The sequence below is a fragment of the Hypomesus transpacificus genome, chromosome 2, assembly GCF_021917145.1.
Source record: "Hypomesus transpacificus isolate Combined female chromosome 2, fHypTra1, whole genome shotgun sequence".
NCBI lineage: Eukaryota > Metazoa > Chordata > Actinopteri > Osmeriformes > Osmeridae > Hypomesus > Hypomesus transpacificus.
The window spans coordinates 14,335,562-14,355,172 of record NC_061061.1 but is presented as its reverse complement, the minus strand read 5'-3'; the positions used below and the strand labels follow the sequence as shown (position 1 = coordinate 14,355,172).

At 40.5% G+C, this 19,611-nt stretch overlaps 2 protein-coding genes across 4 annotated transcripts in view; both read right to left on the bottom strand.

Annotated features, from left to right (window-relative positions):
* The window catches only part of syngap1b (synaptic Ras GTPase activating protein 1b), a 70,064-nt gene extending 63,446 nt beyond the window's left edge, over positions 1-6,618 (bottom strand). Inside the window, exon 1 of the mRNA XM_047041185.1 lies at positions 6,539-6,618. Coding sequence (XP_046897141.1) covers positions 6,539-6,560 — 22 coding nt within the window. The 5' untranslated portion in view covers positions 6,561-6,618. The remainder of the gene's footprint in view (positions 1-6,538) is intronic.
* A 1,545-nt stretch (positions 6,619-8,163) lies between these two features.
* phf1 (PHD finger protein 1) lies at positions 8,164-18,750 on the bottom strand. Of its 3 annotated transcripts, none has more exons than XM_047042378.1 (15): positions 18,228-18,750; positions 17,625-17,703; positions 17,191-17,272; positions 16,387-16,473; positions 16,028-16,122; positions 15,430-15,578; positions 15,154-15,249; positions 14,453-14,521; positions 14,172-14,295; positions 13,787-13,854; positions 13,406-13,543; positions 12,706-12,784; positions 11,272-11,384; positions 11,033-11,116; positions 8,164-10,909 (listed from the first exon to the last, which is right to left on the bottom strand). In XM_047042378.1, exons 2-15 carry the CDS (start codon positions 17,700-17,702, stop codon positions 10,531-10,533), a joined length of 1,641 nt encoding a protein of 546 aa, XP_046898334.1. In that variant the 5' UTR covers position 17,703; positions 18,228-18,750; the 3' UTR covers positions 8,164-10,530. The 3 variants fall into 3 exon arrangements, with proteins under 3 accessions (XP_046898334.1, XP_046898326.1, XP_046898341.1); XM_047042370.1 differs by having other exon boundaries at positions 8,164-10,912; positions 18,228-18,749; XM_047042385.1 differs by having other exon boundaries at positions 8,164-10,912; positions 13,412-13,543; positions 18,228-18,749.
* Positions 18,751-19,611: the final 861 nt, after the last annotated feature.

The following is a 19,611-nucleotide window of genomic DNA, read 5'->3' as shown; positions in this document are numbered from 1 at the left end:
GAAGAAAGGTTTTGAGGCTGATTCCTGGACATGTTAATAAAGCTGTTGTTTTATTATGTTATTATACTCCGGGGATTATTATTTTACTAGTTTAGCCCAATTAGGTTTGTTTTTCATGTTTTTAATGGTGAAATTACTTGGAGCTGAGCAAAAACAGAAGAAAGGCAACGTGAAGAGGAGTGTCTTAAAGCACATGGTGAAAGGACCATAGAGACAGAGAGTGAGTTGTAGAAAAGATGTCATTCTACCACTGTGGCGCATGGAAGGAGAACGACTGTATGTTGGGAATGCAAGGACCCTTCTTTATTTGCTCAGGGGTTGTAAGACCACCCAAGCTAGGCACCCAAGTCGGTACATATGGCTGGATGATGCTCTGGAAGTAAGCTGGGTCAGTCTTGTAGGCCATAACATAGACAAGTATGAGGGATTGTGTATATTATGAATAACCAAACTCATCTTATTTTTGTGCAGATACATCACCTTGTACTATGTGTACTGCCTACTGTATATAACTATCAGTATATCAAAAAAAATGACAAGTAGTAATAAAATGGTTTCAAATGTCAAGTAAGTATTGTGTCTTTTGTTCAGCTAAAACATGATAGTGTAGTTGATTACAGGCAACTAAAATGCATCGTTCTTCACAGTGCCTCTGAGTGAGAACCGTTTCTCGTTCACAATGTTCACACAACACATGTAATGACACCATACTATGAGGCTCCTATCAGCATCACAAGAATTGGAGACTATTGTTATGTTATTAGAGAGGTATACAACCCCTCCATCCCCCCCACCACCATCAACACTATCCCCCCCACCACCATCAACACCATCACCACCATCACCACCACCATCACCACCATCACCACCATCACACCACCATCACCACCACCATCACCACCATCACCACCACCACCACCACCACCATCACCACCAAAACCATCACCATCACCACCATCACCATCATCACCACCACCATCAACACCATCACCACCACCATCACCACCATCACCATCAACACCATCACCACCACCATCACCACCACCATCACCACCACCATCACCACCCCCACCATCACCCCCACCATCACCACCACCACCATCCCCACCACCACCATCACCACCACCACTAAATAAAGCAAGTTTGTTGTATTTTGCTGAACAAAATGGGCTACTTACAAAACGAAAGGTTAGGAGATGATGTTGGGTTTCACAGCACAGCCTGGGAAAAGTAACGCCCCCCCTTATTTTGTACAACCTGTCTGTTCTTGTAACAACTACTGGAGATGATAGAGGAGAGTGCCAATAAAAGAGAAGACTCTCAATCAAAGGTATCTAAAGGCTGTTTGGCTCAGTTGCAAAGACAAAGATAGAAAACATCAAAAGGTTTATTTTTCACTCTGGGATGTAACTTTACAGGCAAGCCATATATATATCAAGGCGCATGTATACTTGTAAAGGCTGTCAAAAATAATGATAAGTATTTAAACACTAAAACACAAACGCATATAATTTTATGTTGAATCATAGGGCTATATAATGTTTTATTACAGGTTGTTTTAAATGAGCAAAAACTCATGTATTTTTTATGGTATTTAACTACGCTTACTTTTAGGTTAGCTTATGTTTGAGGTGACAATCTTGATACGGTACATGACTATTAAAAGGCATGGTTACAATGTTATCATTGTTGACCATTCCTTAAAAAAGGTCAAATTCACCATTACGTAAAACAGCAGTCAAATATCCAGAGTTTACCCCTGTTTACCCCTGAGTAAGATCAGATGCTGCCCCACAACCTATCATGACCTAGTTTTAATATCAAAACCTAAAGCCAATGGTGAGAAATACAAACATTCTCAGTATAATGCTAGACTTACTTAACCTACAAGACACTGCATAATTCACACAGGACATTAAAGATAGCTGAATGACAGAGTGGGACTCAACAGGTGTCTGATTAGACACCCTTACAGAGCAGTATCTTCTAGTTCGTATTGTGGCTACTGGGTTTAACCCACCATTCGTACAGTTAGGCCTCAGAGAGCACTATCTCCTCACTCAGAGATTAGAGAGTCCCCCTCTTCAATGTGTAATCCTGCTCCAGGCAACACTGTCGTTATTTAATAAAGTTTCCTTTTAATTTTGCTGCAATTAAATCACAGCCCGTAGTATCCATTTCTAATTTGATGGTGTGGAATTCCAACCTTGCCTCCAGCTCACAGGAAGCATATTTAAAGGTAATTTACTTGCTTTATATCACATGTCAGAGTTAGTGTTGAAAAAAGTGTATTAAGCGTGAAATATAATTGTCAATTGCAAGTAATATCCTGCATGTAATGTGAAAAAAACTCTCATTGCTAAAATATTTATATAATATAGAGAAAAGGCAAATGCAGCATATCTGACAAGAATGCAGTTGTTAAAGAGAATACAGTACATTGACTGAATGTACGTTGGCCAGAATATAATCAAGGGCTCAATAAAGAAATGTAAATGCCCTCTGTGATCAAGCAGATTCTGCTTTTTCAAGACTTTAATGCGGTCTGGTTTTGTTGTTTTTCGTTTTCTATTTCCAAGGGCACTTTCAGCGGTACAGTGAAGCACTGGACATTAGCCTGATGATAGCCTTCAATTTCAATATTTGCTGTAACCCTTTAACAACAGCAAATGACAAATATGGCTTATAGTATCTGTGGTGAGGTATTTGTCAATCAATGAGGGAAAGGTTTTGCTAGGAAATGCTCCTGTCAAAAAGTCTGGGTTTGAATGATTGAACCATGCATTTATAATTGACCACAGTCCCTTTACCCTGCCTCATCACTTTGTTACACCATTTACAGTCATGTCTTTCTAAAGGCTGACTAAGAACTTGTAGTCATTCCATGATAATTCAGAACTGACATATGTACATTAAATTCTAGTAAAGCCCAAAAGCAAAATGTCTGTCCTTATATTACAATAATCTATGGGGATTGATGAAATCATGCCTGTGAGACTTCTAAAACAAACCTCCAATCCAGAGGGACATGATCCTAGATTGGCAGCTTTCAGATTGTGTTAGGAAACGAGCTAGTTCATTCTGACTTTTTATCATGGGTGAATCGATTGATCAATCAAAAGGCAAGACATCCTTTACAACAAGGCATCCTTTACTTTATATGTTGGCATTATCATTGCAAATTGGTTCCAAGATATACCAAACAAGTTGTTCTGTTTTGGGAGTTTTGAGAAACACCACGTGCGCTATGGCAATCTTTGTATACAATATAAAGATTCCTTGTTGGTGGCTTGTGGCCACCAGATAGGCAATATGAAAAAGAATACTTTTTTGCCTAAAATATGCTTCACCCCACTTCAGTTACATCACACTTACTATAATACCTAAGTGACATACATATGTTTAACCATTGTAGACATCATCTCAGCAGTTGTTCCCTGGTTTTAGGCCAACGATTGACCTTGGGCAACACCCAAGACCTCAGACTGCCTTCCAACGATGCATAAATTAGCTTACAACCAACTACTATGCACCACCCTCTCTGCTTAATGTCAGTACAAGCTTATGCATATGTACATCATTATACAAATGAGGGGCAGTTGAACTTTGATTGACTTTATGTCTCTGCGTTAGAATAAGGACTGTGATATTTCCATGAGATCACGTCATGTTTGCTTTCATTTAAAAGCTTGTTTTAATCATTGTTTGATGGTCCAGAACCTTGACTTTTCACATCTTGCATTTAAAGTGTCCCTAAACATGTTTCTGTGTTTCTCCATTCATTTTCAAATTGTCAAATCTTTACACCATGGATATTAGCCATGACTGTTTCTTGCAGGGACAATGAATCTACATTTACAATCAAACCCAAATTACTTTCTCTTAAACCATCAATATTCCACCATTTACCATTCATTCTATGTACAATTTTACAACACTACATGCATGTCTGTAGGACGCTCAAAGTTCAGAAATTAGAAAATGAATGAGCTTTCTCTCCCGCTAGATCACCTAATGGGCTCAATGTGTCTTCAGCATACAGTATACAGTAATAGCCGAACAGATGATGGTTCTTGGCACAGCTAGAGTAGTGGAGTGGTGTAAGACAACCCCTTATGTCACATGAGCGAGGGGGAGTGCTGCAGTGCACTGCCGGTGCACTGTCTCTTTAACCGTGGCCATGCTTGACAGGAGCTGCTATATCAAACTACTGTAAAAATGGACATGACTGGGGATGGCTCAGTGATGGCTGGTACTTCGGTGGTGTCCATCTGCACTACACACGGACATTGCTTTGCGTGATGCGCGAACGACAGAGAGACAGAGAGAGAGACACAGAGAGAAGAGAGAGAGGGGGGGGTGAGGTGAGGGAGAGAGAGAGAGAGAGAGAGAGATCGAGAGAGAGAGAGAGAGAGAGAGAGAGAGAGAGAGAGAGAGAGAGGGGGGCGAGGGAGAGAGAGAGAGAGAGAGAGAGAGAGGAGAGAGAGAGAGAGAGAGAGGCGAGGGTGAGAGAGGACGAGACCAACAGAGGGACAGAGAGAGAGGGGGCGAGGGAGAGAGAGAGAGAGAGAGAGAGAGAGAGAGAGAGAGAGAGAGAAGAGAGAGAGAGAGAGAGAAAGAGAGGGAGAGGAGGGAGGGAGGGACGAGACTAAAAGAGGGGAGAGAGGGAGGGAGGGAGGGAGGGAGGGAGGGAGGGAGGGAGGGAGGGAGGGGAGGGAGGGAGGGAGGGAGGGAGGGAGGGAGGGAGGGGGAGAGAGGAGAGAGAGAGAGAGAGAGAGAGGAGAGAGAGAGAGAGAGAGAGAGAGAGAGAGAGAGAGAGAGAGAGAGAGAGAGAGAGAGAGAGAGAGTCAAGACCAAAGGGAAGATTGTAAAATCATCTAATTCTCACAGAAAATAACATGTGCAAAGTCTTGGAAAGACATGGCTGCTACAGGAATCCACAGTCGATGTGCCTCTGCATACATTTGCAAAATAGGTGTAATTGCATCTATTCATGTACAGTAACACTAATGTCAGTCACCAGGCCATATATGTTACTTGACATACATCCATTATGGGTATTGAGTCATCAGATGGAAATCACACAATGTTATTTAACCATGGAGTTTGACTTCAATTTATGCACAAAGTGTTGGTTAACAATGTTAATTAGACTGCCAAAGACAATTCTACCCAAATTGACAAGTGATTCAAATTCCTAACATTGATCTTTGAAGGAAAACTGGACACATATTCCTAGCATTGTTTTTCAAAGAAGGATTTGCAAACAGTAGTTCTCAACAACATTATGCAACCTGCTTTCAATGCTGTGTTCTCACACACAGTCCTTTGGTTATATTCAGCTACCACTCAGTAAAAAGATGACCAACAGAAGTGCGGCCAGAGTTTGAACCTGTCATTCATTTCATAACCTCAGATTATAACCTATGTCTCTGGTTCACAGTGTGGTCCATTTAAGATGGAAGCTATTTCTTAAATCAGTTTTGCCAGTTAAGAGTTGAATTGCAGTTGTCAATGCAGTGCTGATAAAGTACAGAAGCCTTACTGTGCCTTATTTGACACATGAAAACCGCCTCCTTCTCTTTCTCACACAAATGCTCACTTAAACATTTGCTTCAAGGTGTTTATTGGATAACAGTTGCACTGAAGTGTAACATGTTCACCTTGCCTGGTATAGCTGAGATGTGGTTACTTGTGACTAGGATGTGACTAACTACAGACCGTTCATTGACTCAGACCACTGAAAGACTGTTCGCACTGTGTACTTCTGATATTTGATGCTGATTTTTTTTATATGCATATTTGTAAGTCGCTTCGAATAAAAGCTTATGCTAAATTAATAAAACAAAATTAAAAACGCAAATAAGGTACTCACAGAACATGAACCTTTTCTACCACTTAAAGTCCCTCAAACTTTCAAGTGGGCGTTTTATTTTACTCCATTTTGCTGCATATAGGCCTACTCTAAAGCCTTGACACAATTCATAACATACTGCACAAGAAATTTATCGTTTAAAGACAAGTAATCACAGTTGCTGTTGCAGTGCTTTTCTGCCAGGGACTTTGCTTTGAAATGGAAGGCTACGAATCCACAGATATTGATAAACTGGAACCAAAACCAAACACACAGGTAAAACATCCTATATCTACTCAAACGAAATACATTTTATCTTCACAGTACAGGGCCAAAGTTAGTAGGTGTACAGCATAGATTTAAGCATAATTTACCGACGATGATGAAGACATACACACGGGAATGTGCTGATGACACCAACACGCATGCATTCCTGATTAACACAACGCAATGTAGCTACATGCATGAGTACATGTTGGCACACAGAGACAATTTAAGGTATCAGGTAGGGAATCTGGGAGACACTGATCTTTCTAGGTACCTTACTACGGCGCTTTACGCACCCCTTGCTAAATTGTATATCACAGCCTACTGTATGATAGAGCAGGAGAGGCAAAGGAGAGAGAGGGAGGATGGTGAGGGGGAGGAAAGAAGATGCAGTAGTGGGAATATCGGTTTTCTTACCTTGAAAGGGAACATAGGACATGTTCCAACGGCATTGAACGTGGTCTTTGCGTCTCGACAGATCTCGGCACGCACAAATACCACACCAGTCAGTAAATTAGGAATATACTATTCACAATGAAGTTGATGGAGACCAATATTCCACTCTCGTATAAAAATATACATTATAATCCATTACCGCCGATAGCCATTACAAAATGTTGGTCCCGTGCATATGCAAAATATTTCGCACGCGCCGTTGTTGAGGTGTGGGGGAAAACACGAGAGAGAGAGAGACAGAGAGAGGGAGAGACAGAGTAAGAGAGAGAGATGGGGGGAGTGGATGAGTGCGTGCGCTCGTGTGTGCACTCCCAAATGTAGACTATAGTCTATCTTTATGAATGTTTTAATCCATAGGAGCACCAGGTTGCCTTCAAGTTATGTAATAAATTCATCATATTCACACTACCCGCTCCACCGTTGTTAAACGCGTATTTATTTAAGCATCTCACACAAATGCGCGCGCTCACACATACACACACATACACGCACGCATGCACGCACACGAACGTTAGTCTCAAATTAAACAGGTGCACACTAATTATTTATCTCACTATTGTCAATCGCCAATTTTCAAACCGTCAGGGCTCTAACTAAGCTATTGTGCAATATTCTACTGGATAGTCCCAGGGAATGAATAGGCTAAGCTGACCCATGCAAACTCCAGCTAAAAATGCTAAACCTAGACTTTAATGTGAAACATTACATGTCTTCCATCCAAATACATGTTATCGCTCCGTCTTCTTTCAAGAAAGTTTTTTTTGTCCCCAAGATGTGTAAATTAGCCTATGGGACTAGTGTGATGCAGTAATAATTTTTAAAGAAGGCCTGCGCACATATCGAAGGAATGCGTATTATCTATCTATATTGAACTTCTTCAATGTATTTTCGCCTAGACACATTACCAAACTAATGTGCTGCTTTGGTGAGTAGGAAACCGATCTCATCGCTTGGATTTCGTCCCTGGAGCCAAAATGGCGTGGGAGCAGCTAGCGGTTGCTTCCTGTCTCTCAATCTTGGACAGTGGCTACCACCTGGCGGTTATTTATGGACGTTGCAATGGTACGAAAGTGGCAGATGGATTTCACACCGCATATGGGAAAATATTGGCTACTATATGGATACTGTATGGAATACTGAAAGGAATTTAATTTGTTGCAAGATCTGACACAAATCGAAACTTTTGATCCAGTCAAACAACCTTTTACAAAGAAATATTCATCAATATCTTTATCAGATTAAGCAATGTTGTACGCGTATTGTCTGTGTGTTGAGGAATGAGAAAGTAATGTTATAACTCTATTTTCTAACCCATAAATATGATCAAGCTCCCACCATTGTACTTAAATATAAGTCTGTATGTTGTGATAGTCTGGCAACTGAACACAAATGTAAAGGCTTACAAAGAGTTCAATTTTTAACTGTGATTTATCGATCTCACAAGAGAAATTATATGGTCAGACACTTCTGGAAATGTATGTAGATCCTAAAATATTTAGCACTGAACATTATTTTTGCTCAGTGTAACATACACGATTGACAGACGTAAGGCCATGAAACACAGACGAATACAAATATTCTGCCATGATGAGATACGTTTTCTTTATTTTTCAGTTTACATATTAGGTGTGTCAACATAGGGTTTACATGTACAAACCTATTTTGACCAAAAGTCCAAAAATACATTGAACCAAACTTGGACGTGACAACAAAGCAAAAGAAGACGACTATACTCTCAGCTTTTTTGTTTCTTACTCATATCCTGATTCCCCCTGTCACATTAGTTGTCATTCAGTTCCATCTATAACCTAACAAACAGTTGACGGGCATAGACATACCATAAAAAAAACACACAAATACATTCATCACCATCTTCTAACAGACGGCTCAACACACCCCTTCGTATTACACTACAGGCAAATTCACTTAGAATGATCAAAATGACATTAATGTACTGGGATGTGTATTGGACATGCACTGCTGTTTAGAAGCATACCAAAGCCACTGTTTGTCCAATACTGCCTCAATCAACTTGGCAAGAGATGTTAACATGTTAAGTTTGCCTTTCAAAATGAGAAGGTTTGGTCTTGACATGGTAATAACAGTATAACTGCCTATTCACTTATTTTAACTATACCTCTGATTTGACTTTCTGGAAGATAAACCATTATAGTTTACAGATTTATATTTGTTTCATCCAACAAAATGCTAAATAAAGTTCTGTATAAATATAAACTCTGAAACTAGCAGTATGATATTCTATCTAGGCTAGAGTTTTCATTTTCACAAATATGCATGGTCATGTCAAATTCCAACACTGCATATTGTAGATATGGATATGGCTGGATAGACAACCCACAACACTATTAAATCCTGATTAAACTTGTTGCTGTACTGGTTACACCAAACAGACGTACAAAGAATAACAAGAAGTTTGAGAGCCAGTTTGAAATAGAGCCATCTGAGTCTTTGTCCTCATTGTAACCTGGAAGATACAGTAGGTGTTGACTCCTTTTGTCTATGCCCTAAAGATGCCAACACAACCTTTATGAGGCATTTCAATAGCCTTTTAACCCGTAATGAATTAGGAGAAATTGAAACAGCTTAAAATAGTCAAATTACACACATTACTCACATTTGCATGAAAATAAATGTAAAAAATGTACTATTAGAGTGGTGATAATACAGCATTCATAAAGAATCTAGCACATCTAGGTTGGTTAATCTTCAACTGTTTATGAATGGCACATAAAGGGTAGTTATAAAGTGTAAAACATATAGCTGGAAAAATATTTCACAAAGTCCTCTGAACAAAGACAAAATTCAAAGCCCATATTGGCATTTACCGTATGGCAAATATTATTTGTTTTCATTAGGCAAAAAGTAAACAGTGAAACCTATTTTTAGTAGAAAAAGAAAAAACAAATAAAATGCTATGCTAGGTTTAAAACTATTCAAAGATGACTGATGTGGTTTACATGTCATCGTCAAGAGGGGTGGACTCTGCATTAAATACAGTACACTACTTTCTTGATGTGCCAGGTGAAAATGCCCCTATAGACCATTTGTAGATATTTGCCCTCAATTCCACCCACTGACAACTTTTTCCTGATGCTTTTTTCCTCTAAAAACACAAAGGGCTTAAAATGGTATGGATAGTTCCCCCCTTAATTTCCAATACTGTGGAGAAACACCCAATCGTAAAGTTATTTCTATTGATATGCTAAGAATAGTCATAAAGACTTAATAAATACTTTATTATCACCAGTCTTGAATAATGTTGTACAAACATATGCTTAAATGAGGTGTTTTAATATTTTTGAGAATGTGTTCCTAGCAGTTTAAGAAAGAAAACAGTATTGATCAATTGTACAATGGCAATATGATCTAAATAACTGCGTGCCAGGTTACATACATTTTTATCAGTGGATCAGTCAGCAGGTACACAATTCAGATAGGCACTATGCAACCACATCAGTAGAAATCATTGAGTTATATATTGTGACTATAGAAATCTAACTATAAAACAAAAGCCCCCTTGCGGCTCCTATTTCTATTACATCATATGAATGTATGAATCAAGTATGACAAAAAGGAACAAAGGAGTCCTTTTCGATCACTGTATATACATCTTTTAACATAAATGTGATAAATGCGAAGGCATATTTCAAAGGTATACTGTATAAATATAAGAGAAACACTAGCAAAGAGGGAGATATAGTAACATGTAGCAGAATGATATTGAACAGAGGTGATATTTTAGAGCAACCTGGATTTGCAACATGGGAATTTTGTGTTGCTTGTATTTCTAGCCACATTTCAAGTGGCACCTATACCTGCAGTCATTATCTCTCTCTCTCTTTCACTGTCCCTCCTTCTCTGTTTTCTGACCTCTCTTCAAAGCACCATGGAGTTTTTGAAAACCTTCCCAAACCTCTCCCTCTCTCGATTTTTCAGTACACACTCACGTTCCCCCACTCCACCAGGTATTGCACCTTCCCATCTGGCGTGACTCGTCTGGCCAAGATCCTCACTGCCTCCCCGCCCCCCCAGGCTCTGGCTGATGCCCCGTCACCCCCTCCACCCCCTCCTCCTCCACCTCCACCTCCCCCCATCCCACCTGCATACGGGGCGAGGTCACGCAGGAGCAGGGAAGGGCACGGCTCCAGCTTCTGACCTGTCTGGTGCTGGTTGTGGTGTTGGTGGTGTGGGTGGTGCAGGTGGTGCAGGTGGTTGTTGTGCTGTTGATGGTTGTGATTATGGTGGAGGTTGTGATGGGAGGATGAGACGGAGAAGGGGAGGCAGGGGGGTGGCAATCTGCAGGGGTCCTCACTACTGTTGGAGTAAAGAGAGATGGTGGACAAAGAGGGATCAAGCTCATCAACGAAGTCCAAGCACAACATGCTGAATCGACATACATCCTTGACCTATAATTGCTAAGTAGCTGGCACAAACCTGTAGTTATGCAGTGCTCTGGATATGTTTGGGGCTCCACTATAGGTGGGATGATACAGGGCAAACATTCTCTTAGGGGGAGAACTGTGGAACAGGGAACAACCACATTATGAACAGAATGCAACAAAAAAAGAAGCAAAACATGGCACACCAAAACAAATGGGTATGTTAGCAAGCGAGACCCCCTTAAACAAAATATCCCCAAATTATAGGTTGGAATATAATACAATGAAACATACCCCAAGTTGAGCTCCTCCTCCTTCCTGGAGTTATAGAGGTTTGCCCCACCTACGTAGCCATGGCAACATGGCACCAGATCTATGGAGTTGGCAGCAACCGGGGGTGGACAAGGCTGGATACAGGAGACACACTGATTAGCCAGTGTTTGGATGCCAAATCAGAGGATCCAATCAAACTTCATTTCACATGCATGAATGTTATTTCCCAAATGCGCTAACTTTCCTTTTGAAAACATCTACTTATCCCAATCGAAGACCTGTCATTTTGGAAAACGCGAAGGATAACTGAGGTTTCTTTTTTCAAAGTGAAAGGTGGCTTTGATGTTTTGAGGATAGTCATGCCAAACACATGCATTAGCATTCATTTAACACCAAATTATGGCTCTGCATGTACAGTGTGACTTGTGGGAACATTGCTGCAGACCCAGAAAAATGCTATTCCACAGCACATCAAGCACAGCAGTGTTATTCATGTCCCCTCTATAGGATTCTTCTACTGTGGGTCCTGATAGCATTTTCCACAGCATAAGCCTATTAACCTCCTCAGGGAATAAACGTCAGCGCCATCAGCTCCATCACTGAAATCATCAGCTGTCAATCACCCCCAAATGCAGTTTACATGATATGGTGCTTAAGGATGGAGTGGCTGTGATAGTACAGCAGTATACCAGGGAATTATTGGTGCACTGTCCCTTTAAATGGATGTGCTCTGTCAGTGCTGCACTGTCAAAGTGCCAGCACCACCTGGCCAAACTGTAATAGACTGCAAAGTGCACTTGGAAGCGCTCCCAGACTACGCATATCAGCATACCTTCCCTTCTCACTTTCCCTATGATAACCAACCTGCCCCCTAAGATGGCCGACGATAAACGTCAGTCAGCTCTGGGTACGGAAGGCTGGATATGCTTGCTGATGTAGGGAACGTTTTGACACAGTGTTTTATCTCTGGATTGCATCACTATCTGAACATAGTAAGAAGGCATAGGACATTAACTTCATATTCAGAGGTCGATGTATGTGAGGGATGTAAAAAGTAGTTTCAAGGACTTGTTTGAATTCGGAATGATACCTAAACCTTTAAAACTCGTGTTTGTCACGATACATTTTTGAAAGGTAGTATGGCACAGATAAGCATAGATTTGCAAAAAGCACATAATGCAGTAGATCGGTGTGGAGAACGCTATTGCGTTATTAGATTTTGAGTATTTAAACCAAATCAATGTGGTAAGTACACTATACCCTAGGTAGCGAGACAATGGTTTAAAGGAAAATCAGACAGACAGATCAGGATTAGAAAGCCATGCCTTCTCCTCGCATGAGCGACGAGTCATTTCAATGCCAGAAATCTGTTTGCATCGACGCATAAAGGAGGCCGGCAGGTGTCTGATCTATTTTTTTTTTACAGTGTCCCCAGTAGAAAACAGAAGCACTGACCTGTGTCTCCATGATGCTCCGCTTTGATTTACGTGACTCCGCTCCTCCTGCTCTCCTCTGACAGGCCAGCGACAATGGGCTGAAGCACAAAACACACACATGCACGCACACACACACACAGCAACAGTGACTAACCTGCAGTGCAGCCTGTGTGTGAATACATCATGCTAGAGAGGTGTGATGTTGTATGAGCATGACTATCAAACGTACACACACACTCACACACCCAGGCAGGCACACATATCCTTTGCACGTATATCAAAATCAAATCTAAATGTATTTGTAAAGCCCTTTTTACAAGCAATGTAAAAGAGGGCTTCACGTACGCCCACAGAACTGCCCCTCAACCAACCTAAACCCTCAAGGAAGACAAGGAAAAACTCCTAGAAAAACTCACTAGAGGAGAAAAATTTAAGAAACTTTGGGAGGAGAAATTCAGTGAGGGACACTGCACAATGGCCATCCATGCACATACACACACCCACACAAGAAAGACACATGCATATACGTATTTATGCACACATATGGACACACTTGATTCTGCAATAACCAAGGATTTGTGTAACTAAAATAACAGTAGTCCATTGACTTACGATTTAAGACCAAATGAAGTAAACCTTTCTATAACGACTGTAACATCAGGGTGTAGAAAGTCCTGTTGCTAATGTTGACATGAGAGAATAAAAGAGGTTGTCCTTACTCTGACCTTCTCCTATGTGTGATGTTAATGGGCGGGTCAGTGATGAGAGGGGACAAATCAGAGGTCAGCGGAGGCGGAGCTCTGACCTGAAGTCCAAAAAGACACTTCTTCTTTTTTATCTCCTTACCAGAGACAAACCTTGTTGGCAGGAGAGATAGATTACTTCAGATAAAACCGACATGTTAGAAGGCAGTTCTAAACAAGGTAGTTGTTTTATGTGTCTGTTATTATTAGGCAAACTTGTGATCGTTGTACATTGTTTTGATAGTCTTTACTCAGTAGTCCTCATACCATTCCTATTGATGAACAAAGGGACAAGAGCTCATAAATCAGGTTCTATGTCCTTTCTGTTTATTCCTCTCATCATATGCAGAGCCTCACCTGTCCTTGTTGGAGTTGAGAGCATTGAGCAGATTGTGACACCGATCTTGCCTTGGTGTGTCAGAAAGCTAGAAATGCATAAGAATAAGAAACAGTCTTTACCTTGTGGACGATAGTTTGACCGAAATGTTGAGTGTTCCTTTGATTTTCATTAGAAATTAAAAACATTTCAACTTCTAATTGTAATCCAAGAACTGTTCTTTGGTTTGAACGGTCAATTGATCTTATTGTTGAGTTACATAAACTGCACATTAGATAAACAATTATAAAAGTACTGATTACAGTCATACTGCTTCTGAACTTGTGGTTGCCATTACAAGACGTCTCCTAACATTTTCACCCAATTTCATCATTTCATGGTACTTATGTGAAGAAATATTTATACCAAGCCTAGAAGCAAGGATTCCCAATTTTCATTGGTAAACGACAGAATTTCATGGTCGAAATCAAAGTATTTTCTCTTGCAGCACAAGGAGAGGTGGTAGAGCACCAGATGGGCCAAATCCACCCTGTATTTACAAAAAGGAGAAACCAAGACAAGAGGATGGAGCCGTTGTTAATGAAAGTACAAATTACAAGCAAGTGAACAAGTACTTTTTGAAGAACAAAACAAACAATTATTCTACACCATTTTTCCTTCAGAAATTAAATTCTCCACAGTCTCACCAGCTCATGGGTAGCCTCTGAATGGTCTCTGGTCCATTTGCACATCCTGAGCACTGAAACTGATAGAACCTTTAAAGAAATGTAAAAGCCCGTTAACAATGTACTTCCGATTGTAATCGACCTTTTTCTGACCCTAGGAAAAAAGACCCTGCATATTGCATAACCATCATGTATCAATGTTGTTTGTGTTGATAACTCTACATAGCTCAAGGTCAGTGGAAATATACAATGGAGAATCCTCAGTTCACACCATCTCTTTTTGAAGCACATTTCTCTAGTTTTTCATCACCTACATAGCAGATGTTGTCACAAACCCACCTCTTTCTATGAGATATTCAATACGAATACCTCATATCCCTCATATTTCTTCACAGTAGTAACAAGGGGTAAAACTGATTTGACATTTAAATGGAAATTAAAACCAGTCTGTGAGTAAATATTACAATAATTATATTACAATAATTGATCAATTGACTCAAGATATTTTAAGAGACAAAAGATTGATTGGGACAAAGCACTGCAGTACAACTACCAACAACACACCAGTCTTGATAGGGATATAAACTAAGAGTAAAGTATGTCGTAGAATTTGCATTCCACCAGACATAGAATCTCTATTAAAGCACTGCAATTTGTCTAGGACACTATCAAATGTCTATAGCAACAGCCCAGTGTGTGTAGTTAATTATTTTTTCATTCACCTGTCTCCATAGAGTAATGGTTTGGTCAGACACTGTGTACAAGCTTCATGAAACCACTGCCCGCAACTTCCGCACTGCAACATTTTCAAGTTCCACCTATGTTTGGGAGATAGAAAAAAAAACTGGCTCAATCTCTGAAATGATCAGTTTCATTTGCATCTGATGGAGAAACAGGTAATGCTGGTAAAAGCACTACATAACAATCTAATAGAAAATACTGTGTGTTATATCTTAGGAGTAAATATACAAAATATGTGCAAAGGGTGTGCCACTCACTCTCCAGGGCCTGCACAATAGCAATAACACTGCTGCTGGTTGGTCAGATGCTGTGGATCCCAGTCCAAAGACGACAGCTGATAGGGCAGCCGCAGTTTCATGATTTGCATGAGACGAGCAAAGCGTCCTCGTTTAAGTGCTCCGCCTCTCTGGAAAACAATTTGGATAAACTGATTGGCTACTGACCCCTCTATTTGCTGTCATGTCAAAGCAGTTCAACATAGATTATATTTGAGGAAACTGCCCAGAAAAGGCAATTTGTCTCGCTTTATAGTGTGGCTGCTCACACAGGCTAGGTTCAAACAAAGAGGAAGCTGGGACAATGAGATATGGACGCTGACTGATGAACAATTAAAACAATTAGCATCTCACATTTACAAAACAGGATCAGGGCAAACTGATTGAAATCTGCCATAATGTAACCCTAACCCTACCTTGGGTGGATTATAATGTACAGTACACACTCCTGCACACTTTGTGCTATTTATCAGTAAAATAAAGCCTTATACATCCTTTCCAATTTTTACCACGTCGTTACTGAATCTCTTTTCCCAGGATTTGCCAAGGTGTGAAACGGCGGAGAGATTAGCAGTCTAACCTTGGTGGCGACTGCAAAGACACATTGCCGACATATCCATGAATTGCTGTCAGCTTCCGGTTCGATGGACGGAGTGTGGCACTCTGGATGATAACCTGTTTTGGAACAGAAAGACAGAGCATTGCATCGAATGATAAAGGCCAACACACTAGTCAGGATTATTGTACTGATGGCATCTTGTACGGATGATTGTGTTTAATGTTAACTTAGTCTGATGGCATTCCACTAAACATGCATTATACTATAGAAGAACTCTGGAATGTGTTTACAGTACTATGTTAATTGCAATACTCATTGCTATAGTTTCACATCTGAACTGCAGAGGTACATCTACAGTAGTAAATGCAGTGATTACTAACCATGACGGCATTTAAGACAAATCACGAGGGGTTCTTTCAGAGGCGGGGCGTCACATATACAGCAAACTTCTTCCACACCAATAGAGACTAAAGAGGGAGAGAGGAGGTATTAGGCGCAGGAGACGTATAAAGCAAGGAGAGAGAGTGTTGAATAAGGAAGGAGAACGAGAGTGAGAGCGTGATCACTCACTCGGCCTTTAATGTATGTATATTGATTCGCGTTCTTGCCACCTCATTGATTTCAATGTCTCCTGCACCCTTTCAGATTTCATTCTGTTTGACGGCTGGATATTCGCCGGCTCCTAACGAGCAGCACTTCCTCTTACTTTACGCTAACCGAGTGGGGGGCGCCATTTCCCTGTGGAGTCATTAGGCTAATAAATTCATAAATACACCCTAATACACCAATTACACATAAAAGTGCTTTTATCAGAACTGGCAACACTTCCCTGTGTCTCTGCAGTGAATATAAACGCTTAATTGATCAACATCAGTTTGAACTACAAAGAACCAGACTTGAATGATAGCATGCAATTAAGCATGAACTTCTGAAAGCTCAAGGATAAAAACAAATACAAAAAAAACTGTTTGCAAGCACTTCATTCAAATCTCCCAAGGGTTTCCCAAAGGGAATAAAGCATACAATGGTGAAAGGTAGAGTAAACTATTTTAACATTTACAAAGCACTCAATGTCTATCAAATGAGAACAGCACATTTGTTAAAATCAAATTATCTAACTTTATGAGATACAGATTTTGTTCCGTAGACAGAGTTAGGTATCTGAAGAAAGAATGAAATCTTACATGAGTGGATGTCCTTTCTTAGGACCCAGAATTCCGAGTTGTCTTCAAACCTCACCAAGCAACATTGCTTTACTCCATCTACCTGTGACAGAAAGCAAGTAAACGTAATGATTGACATAGCTAACTCTTTTCAAATTGCATTTACATTTAGTCATTTAGCAGATGCTCTTATACTTTCTATTTTAAGTACAGGGACATTCCCCCGAGGCAAGTAGGGTGAAGTGCCTTGCCCAGGGACATAACGTAATTTTTCACAGCCGGAAATCGAACCGTCAACCTTCGGATTGGTAGCCCAATCCCCTAACCGCTCAGCCATCTGACCCCAAAATAGACACACTCTCACAGACAAACAGCACCTATGTGTATATATCTCAAACGCACACAACCTTCCTCCATACACACACACAGACACAAACAGTCACCAACAGACTTACCCTTTTCACATTGCCTAGGTACAGTAGTCCATCACTCCATCGAGCTAAAACATCATCTCCTTCACTTACTCCCCCCATCCTGAAGAGGGGAGAGAGAGAGAAAAAGAGAGACCCATGTCAAATGGAAATCCGATTTATTCACAGAATACTTCACTGCCATTGCCCGGACGAGGTTTATGGCCTTATTGTTCCGTACTGACACCCGACAGGCAAGTTAAAGGGTTAAATTCCCACCAACTGAGCATAGCGACAGTCAAAATACACAACATTGAATGATAAGAGAGAAAGTACACAATGAGAGAGCGGGACAAATCATTACGACACACAACATATTACCCAAACACACCACTGCATTCAAACAGCACAATGTTATAAGCATCACTGTTACTTAGTATCAAAAAAGCACTTATGTTTTCTCTTTGAACATGTACAACTATAAACTTGAATAGATATGTGGAATGGCTGTACAGGCTTTGTCTGCACATTAGTCAATTTGTTCCAGTGCATGCTCTCAAGTAAAGAGACACAGGTTACATCCTATCATTTGTGAATCAATACATCAACAAAGACAGAAGCTGGATGGACAAGGAGCCTTTTAGCTACCTGTCAAGTCGAACTCCTTTCTGTCGGGGTCACAGCTATTCCTGTGCAGACTTGACATGAAATGTTTCAGCTCCCCTGTTTTCCTCTTCCCAATTACTGGCCGGTTGGATGTGCAGCCTACGTGTGTGCACAAGTGGATGTGCATGTATGTCCCTGTGCCAAACGCGGATGTCAGTCAAGCTGTCAGCGGGAAAGGCGTCTGTCCGTCCGTTTCTCTCTCTCTGTCTGTCCTCCGCGACGTCGTTTCGTCATGTTCCCGTGCCTTTACTCTCATTTCTCCATCTACTGATGCTATTAAGCGTGTTTGTCAGAGCAGTACTAGAATCAACCCGCGAGAGACGCCATCATCCCTGCCTCTCTCTCGACCGACTTGTTGTGACGCAGACATAAAACACCGAGAGATAGAGTGGGAGGGAGACCGGGGACCGGGAGAGCGGGGCGAGAACACCTTCTCATCGGACGAATTGACCCTAAACCGTTATGACAAGACAGGTTGTTTCTTTGAAGGGTACATCTGGAGTCAAAGACCAGCAGGAAGCTGACCGTTGAGATTTCAGTGGCTAATTAGAGGAATTTCATCCGCCTCATTAATTGGTCCCAAGTTAGTGAAGTTCCTGAACTAGAGAAAGTTTGAAAACTGAAAGTCCATGGAAGCTGCACATAATCAAGATTTTCTCCCAAACTGCACAACTAAAATCGTGTAAAAAAAATAAAAATAAAATACATTTAGATTATGACTAGGAGAAGGGAAATACAATGTGTCACATTGACCACAATGTTATCAAATTTGAATGAAATATCTTGTGTTTAGTAATGCATGGATTAACACAATATATATGTATTTATTATTGTTATTTTTTAATTGTTGTCCCTTTAACCAAATGATTGCATCAAATACCCCGCAGTGCATATGGTTTGTTCACAGAACAGTGACAATCTCATTCATCACCAGGTAGTCTAAATCTATTACATGATTTCCCTTATTATCTGTTGGTCTTATAAAATGAATAAATATGACTCTGTGTGATCTAATCTATAAATATTTGATTAACCAGTTGATGTAGATTTACACTTTACACACTACAATCTTTCAGGGTTTTACATACATGTATTTGTTTTGTTGGTGTAGTTATCTATTGTGCCAGATGTGTGAATCACACCAACCCAGCATATGGTAATATTGTATTGTACTCAAAATGGCCACTGGCATATTTTAAAGATGAAGTAGTCAGTTCTTTATTTTTAACACTAGATGGCGAGCTCAGTGCACTCACCATTGTGATGCAGTAGTGTTCAGCCTGGAAGATCACATAGAAGCATGATGGTAGATTTCCTTGGAAGGTGACAAGAGGAAGGCCAATCCTCTGCTAATGTCAGATTAGAC